The sequence below is a fragment of the Belonocnema kinseyi genome, chromosome 10 (assembly GCF_010883055.1).
Source record: "Belonocnema kinseyi isolate 2016_QV_RU_SX_M_011 chromosome 10, B_treatae_v1, whole genome shotgun sequence".
Lineage (NCBI taxonomy): Eukaryota > Metazoa > Arthropoda > Insecta > Hymenoptera > Cynipidae > Belonocnema > Belonocnema kinseyi.
The window spans coordinates 58416737-58423912 of NC_046666.1; the positions used below are offsets into that span (position 1 = coordinate 58416737).

Sequence of the window (7176 nt, forward strand, 5' to 3'; positions counted from 1 at the left end):
TTTTATTCCTGATGATTTTTCCGAAAAGCGCATCGTTTATTGTAAAAAAATTCATGAATGTTTTCACAAAAATTTTGCCATTAAGACGCCATTTTGAAAATAGTAAAAGGAAAAATCGATCTTTGAACCATGGATTCTCAAAGTTTAGACATTTATTCCACCCGTTAGTAAGATTGCAGGTTAATTACAGACTCGAAAAGCTTTGGAAAATGGTTCACAAAAAAAATAGGCACGAAAAATCACGTTTTTTTTGTTTAAACTGCATTTTAGGATAATAAGTAAATTTTTTGAGGAATTTCATTTGCACTGTCGGAAAGAGGAGATCTTAAGCAATAAAAATATATGTGTCTCAATTTTTTCTAGTGTCGAATAGTCTTAGTTATTGGCCGTTGAAAAGCAGTGTACCGATAGTGGCGTTTTGGCCGTTTAAGGGTTAAGTAATGGCACTGTACTATCGATCAATAAGAGTTAATAATTGTTCAAGCAAATCCAATAAACAAATGCATTTTTCGGCTATTACTAAAGGTAAAAACTTAGTTTATTCAACGTGATTAACTGTTAATAACTCATTTTTTAAACTTTTTTTTATAAATCTCGATATCAATCCACTATTTTTATTGTCATTAATAAATGTATAAAAATTTTTTTGTTCTCTCATACACTGAAAGAAATAGTTTGAGGCTAATGGCAATCCTAGTTTGCTTCAGAATTTCTAATTGAATTAGAAAGAAAACTGTGCTGTCTCAGCCATAAGAATCTGAGATTTATTACCCACGTATAAGAAAATCACCAAGCCTAATATGACAAGGCAAGTTTGTTTGACTGAAATGATAGTTGGGAAAAATGTAGCATCAGATATAGGATTAAAATATCAAAATATTATAGTGTAGATACAAGAATTTGATGCCTCGCTATCATGGCTATATTGAACGTATACTTTTATCAACTGTCTATTTGAAAGAACACTGCGTTTAAGCGTTGCATTGGGCATCCGGCCGTTCGCTTGATTCAGCCATACCAATCGATGCATTGTACCGTGCATGTCATGCGAGATTGATGAGCCGGTGAGGTGCGCGTCGACTCTGCATTAGTCGCCGTCTTCACTTGAATTTTATGTATACAATAGGTCAAGATTTTTAGGTAATTTCGTTATTTTACGCCTAATTTCAATTAAAAATATTATAAAGCATTTTAAATGAATTAAAAAAAATTCATAAAAGTTTGAAGATCTTCACGTAATTTAAAAATATGTTAAAGTATTAAAACAGATTTTCAGGACTTACTTGATTGAAAATTTTTTAAAGTTTATAATTGAATTTTGAAAGATTTGATAATATTCAAAAGAGTTCAAGATATTTTTAAAGAATTTAAGAGATTTTAAGTAATTTTGAAGAATTTCTAAGGAATTTCAGTCGAATTTAACTGAGTTTTAAGATTTTAAAGTAATTTTAAAATATAAATAATGTTCTTGAATTCTTTAAAGTCTGTTAAATCTCTTGAAAGCTTCGTAAATTTTTAGAAATCATTTAAAATCGATTAAATTTTTTAAAATATGTATTGATTTCTCTAAAATCTTTCAAAATTTCTTGAAATATTTTGAATTTATTTAAAATCTTTAATTACATAAAATATTCAATAATAATTTGTAAAATTTCTAAAATTATCATATTGTAAATATATTATTATAAGCTTCGCAACATTTTTTATAGAATGGGTTGCAAAAATTTGCAGACGGTCCTGCACAGCTGTAGGATATATTACAGATTTTTTTCTTCATACTCGAAGCTAGGTTAGCCGCGAGGCTTTAGGCGTTAGGAATGCGAAATATTTAATGTTCGAACCCGCGACAAATAAAAATTTTCATATCGTGCGTTTATAAATAGTGTAGTGATATTGTGTAATACAAAATAATTGCGTACTCGAATATGTGAACAAATATTAAAGTATTAAAGTATAAATGCAAAAGATAAAATTTTTTTGGCGAAAAATTGGTTTCAAAACTTCTTCGATATAGACTGTATTTTAGCTACAAGTTTAGATTTTATAGAACTATTTTACGTTTTTCGTATAAACTACCTTTCAATCGACGTTCCGTCACCCCGGCCTCTAAATTGTATAGAACTTTGCAACACATTTCGTTGAATAGTTCAACGCAATGCAAAATAAACACGATTTATATTTTTTCCGTGTACCTTTAAAAATAATTGTCAAAGCAATTATGGGAGGTGCCGCTGAGAGCTATGCGTATGGTTGATTTCCCCCAACCAAATTCTGTCTGACACACCCATCTTATGTTTAAAAATATCTATTAGAATATATGACTGAAGCAGTAATATTGCTTCAATAATTATGGTATAGGTAAAATACGCAAACCGTATCGCTGTAGCTGCGCGAGCAATACATTATGGTTGGAATAACCAGAATTATGCGTGTATCGTCGAATTATTTCTTTCAGTGTATATTTGTTAACAAAAAAAAAACAGTTTTTCTTGTGATATATATTGAAAATTATTTTGACATAACTCCTTGACAAATCTGATTATTATAATCGAATTTTTTAAACAAATCTTAGTTTTCTTTGTTTAATATTTAATGAGCTTCTAAGTCCAGTTTCGAATCTGAATTTTTTGTGAAATTTCTTTCTGGTCCAGTCATAGCTAGTGAAAAAATCACGCAAAAAATCAGAATTGAAACTTGATTCTGAAGCAAAAGAACTATTAGTTACAGTAAACTATGATCGTAACAAATAAAATAGTACCTCAAACTCTTTCTTTCTCTCTTAATAAATATCAAAAACCATTAAAAAATCATCTGCCAGTGTTTATAACAAAACAGTTGTTTATACAAAAATAATTCATCTATAATAAACTATCAAGTTATTTTTAGCGAATGTTTATTTGTCGATTGCGCACTATTATAAATCATTTAGAGTTAACTGCGTGTTATTAAGGCAACAATATCTTGAATTTTAAAAACTTTCTACATTATGTTTAAATAAAGTATGTAAAAGTATATTTTTTATCGGCTCTGAGCGATTTATTAAGGATTTAGTGAGCTTTAATGTCTAAAAATTATTTGAAATCGATTGAATTATTATTTTTATATTATTATTTTATTGATAAATTTGTTTTCTACATTTTGACGCGCGCCGGTTAGATCAGGCGGTAGCGCTCCGGATTTTTAATCGGACAGTCTGTCCTCGATTCTTTCTGCTAATTTTTTTTATGCAAATTTTGTTTTCTTATGATTGAATATTAAACTTATATTTAAATGAAGCCATGAAACTTAATGGCTTTTCACTCCTGGAAGAAAACGTTCAAAATGTGATAGTTTTATATGTTTAATTATTTTCTTTGTTGACGTTTTAGATTATAATTAGCGTTAATTCATTTTGTTTACGGAAAAATTAAATTTAAAAAATAGGAACTCAGTCCTATATTTCTAGACAATAAAAGATTGACGATAACAATAAAATGTTATAATAATCTATATGATACAGTATTTTTTAATGAACTTCAAACCACAACAATACCCGTGTGGAAAAATTTCGTGGCAGTCTTATGTAGAGAGATCGGCTGGCTAGACCGAATCTAGACCGTCTACTTAAGACGGTCTGACAGGGTGCTGGCCTTGGCCCTCTTAGACGGACTCGATTGCAAAAATTTCAAATATTCATCGAAGCAGTCTGACTGGACCCCTCTCAGACGGTCTCGGTTGAAAATAGGAAGTGCTATCGTGACAGTGGATGGTGTAATCCTCAGCAGACAGAAATGATTGGGAAAACCTAAAAGAATATTAAAGTTTGCAGGAAAGTTTTGTGTTGAAGTCAGATTGACACATGTCTAGGTTTGTATACACACGATTTTTTGATAATTGTTGAGCAATATAATATCCACTTAGATGAGATAAGATTAATTGATTCTTTCTCAAATTGCAACCTAACCTACAAAATATCAGCGAGGAAGATTTTATATATGTCTTTACATCGTACTGAATCTATTTCTAGCCACATTTTAAATAAAAGCGAAGATGGACAATAAGGATTTGAGAAAAATGTTATTATATGTTGAATTAATTGTCGCCTATCCCTCTGCGTCCGTAGGATGGCCATACTTATAACCAATGTCGTGAATTGTCTGCTATTTTGTTATCAACACAGCAGTCAAAATATCCAGCTTTGAAATCACCCAACACAATAAGGAAAGAATCCATGTAATAGTATTTAAAACTTGATAAAAAATCGATATCGATCAATGATTTTGTAGGTTATGTTAATTGTCGCGTATCACTCGGCGTCCGTAGGATGGTCGTGCTTAGGGCTAATATCGTGAATTGCCTGCTATTTTGTGATCATTATTATATAATAGTTGAACTTAAAGTAAACTAAATTAATTTTCAACAAAAAACGAATAAATGATGAATCTTGAACTGCAATATTTCAATTTAATCCTTGCTTGCCATGCATCTATAGAATAAGATACTTGCCACACCGGGATAAGTTTTTACCCCAGTGACGAAAACTGTCATAAAAAATAAACTACTGAATATTTTAACTTGAAATTTTTTTTAGAGAATATTTAAATTCTGATTTAAAAGGTAGTGTACTATCTGTGAAGTTCTAATACTTTTTTCCCTCTCTCCTCTTTCTGTATGGTCCAATCTAGACCATCGCGTGGTAAAAGCGTTACACGTCTGGCCAGCGTCTGATCAGCTCGTCTATTTTGGACGAGCTGATCAGCGGCTGGTCAGCGCCGTCTAATCTAGTCCATCTCATGGTTTAGGCGTTACACTTCTGGCCAGCGGCGCTATTAGACCGTCTGTCCAGAGTCTGATCAGACACAAGACGCCCAGCGCCCCGAAATTTTTCCACACGGGTATAAATAATGAATTTTATAGTAATAAAAAAAGATCAATATTCAATTATTATATATTATACTATATTATTGCAGCACAGTTTCCCAAGCAAAAATTAAGTTAGTTTCGCTTGAGAACACACCGAAAAATTCCTTGAATAACATAGTCATAAAAAAATAGTCTTTTTATCCTTTTTTTATTATATGTTCATTTAGGCACCATAAGGTACAATTCTAGAACAAGTTACTCCTGTTGCAATTGTTTAAAACACTGGCTTAATGAGCAAATAATTGCAGAAAGGTTGTTACGATAATTTGTAATTTTCCATCGCCACCCTTCTCGCTTTTAATTGCACCATTACTTCCTTGCTGATTGTTCCGGAAGTGAAAAGAATGCATGGGAAATAAGCGAAAAACTATTTCCATTTTACAATTATTTTATGAAGTATGTTAACTATAATTAGAAATTTGAATGATATTATAACAACTATTGTTCCTTGTAATTTTACTTCTTTGCAGATTAAAAATATAGAAAATTTCTTCATGACGAGGTTAAATTAAAACTTTCTAAATTGTGCAAACAAATACCACATAAGGAAAGTGTGACAGAGCCTTTTATCATTCTCCAAATATTCAGTTTCTGGCTAAAGCTCATTACTTCGCGAGTTTCTTTTAGAAAAGAGTCTTGATTGATCAAAGATTGTCATAAAATTTATAAGAAATTCAAGATGAATGGACAAGTGGCACTTCTTTTCTTACTAAGTAAGTAATATTGATTATACAAAAAATGCATATTTTCATGAAGAAATATTATTCAAGAATGAAAATAAATAAATTCTGAATTCTTTATGACCTGTTTTTAAAAAGATTTTCTGAAGTTTATTATATGAAATTTATTTTTAAACACATAAAAATAAAGAATATGCTATATATTACTTGCAATAATTTATAAAAAAACTCATATAGTTGGAAATATTTTATATCGATTTATAATGATGATTGATCTACCTTATATAAAATTCAATTTGGACTAAGCCAATAATTAATTTTATTTTTATTTTCATAGTCATAGCAATTTCATTCGCGGCCACATGTGCAGTTCCTGTATCTAAAAAAGATAAAGTGAGTATTACTGGTTACAAAAAAAATTATTACAAGAAAGTCCTCACTCGTTAAAAATTTTACTCTTATTTTTGTCAGTGTATATCTATACAATAAAAAAATTCAATTATATAAAATTTGTGTTTATTCCAAATTATGCAGCTATAAAAACTTCAATAAATTGTACTTTTAATAATTAAAATATTTTTTATAGAATCTTAGTGATTGTCTAAAGGATTGTCCTGTAAGTTAACAAAGTTTTACACAGTATTTTTGACATTAAAAAACGATTGGTTTTCCCAAAAATTGTGAACAAAATGAAAAAAATATTTTTAGAAAATCGGAACTGATCCAGTTTGTGTAACTGATGGTAAAAATGATGCGACCATGAATACACAGACATTCTGGTGCCACCATAATTGTGGAAAAGGTCAGTTGCTTTGAAAATAATTTTCTAATGTCAGGAAGATTGATTTTTTTAATATATCACAATATGCTTTTAAAAGTATTTGAGTTTTGAGGGAAAATTTTATTCCATGACTATAAATTTCCGTGTTTCCAATGTATTTTTTCCCACTGTTTTATTTTTAATTGAAGAATAATCCCGCTGAACATTTAGGAAAGTGAGTTTGGTCTATTGGAATATGTATTTTGTTTAAATAATATAATTTTAATTATTTTAAAACAAGAATGTAATTGAGAATACGAGTTTTTAATGGTCTTACATTTTCCAAAATTTCAACTCGCTGTTTTGTTAACTTTAAAAAAAAATATTGGTGAAATGTATCAGATTTTTAGATAGGTATTTTAATTCATGTGAAAAATATAAATTATTATTTCAGTTATCGGGATAGTATTTCCAGGAGAATGCGAAAATTCTTCTTCTAAAGAAAACAAATTGGATGGTACTTCTAAAAGTGGAAAGAAATTGTAAGACCCTGAAGCCGAGATAAAAATTGCGGATCAGCGGATTAAGCATTATTCCTTTTATGAATTTTGATGCTTTCTGAGGCGGATTTACACAAAATGTAATCTACGAAATAAAGACTCAAATTAAATAATTTCCACTGTTTCATAATTTTGCCTTCCTACATTTTAGATCCTAATTAGTACCAACTCATTCATGTTTTTACTCAAATTAATTTCATTCACTATATGACTATAATGTGAACATTTGAGTCAATTGACTTTTCTTGAAAATTGATGTAGAGGAATGGTATAG

The 7176-nt window shown here is 29.6% G+C and overlaps 1 protein-coding gene across 1 annotated transcript in view; it reads left to right on the plus strand.

The window, feature by feature from the left end:
* Nucleotides 1–6948, plus strand: part of LOC117182040 — a 34125-nt gene extending 27177 nt beyond the window's left edge. The window contains exons 2-6 of the mRNA XM_033375059.1: nucleotides 5373–5615; nucleotides 5920–5975; nucleotides 6169–6198; nucleotides 6291–6384; nucleotides 6797–6948. Of these exons, the coding sequence (XP_033230950.1) occupies nucleotides 5582–5615; nucleotides 5920–5975; nucleotides 6169–6198; nucleotides 6291–6384; nucleotides 6797–6888 (306 nt within the window). The 5' untranslated portion in view covers nucleotides 5373–5581 and the 3' untranslated portion in view covers nucleotides 6889–6948. The remainder of the gene's footprint in view (nucleotides 1–5372; nucleotides 5616–5919; nucleotides 5976–6168; nucleotides 6199–6290; nucleotides 6385–6796) is intronic.
* Nucleotides 6949–7176: the final 228 nt, after the last annotated feature.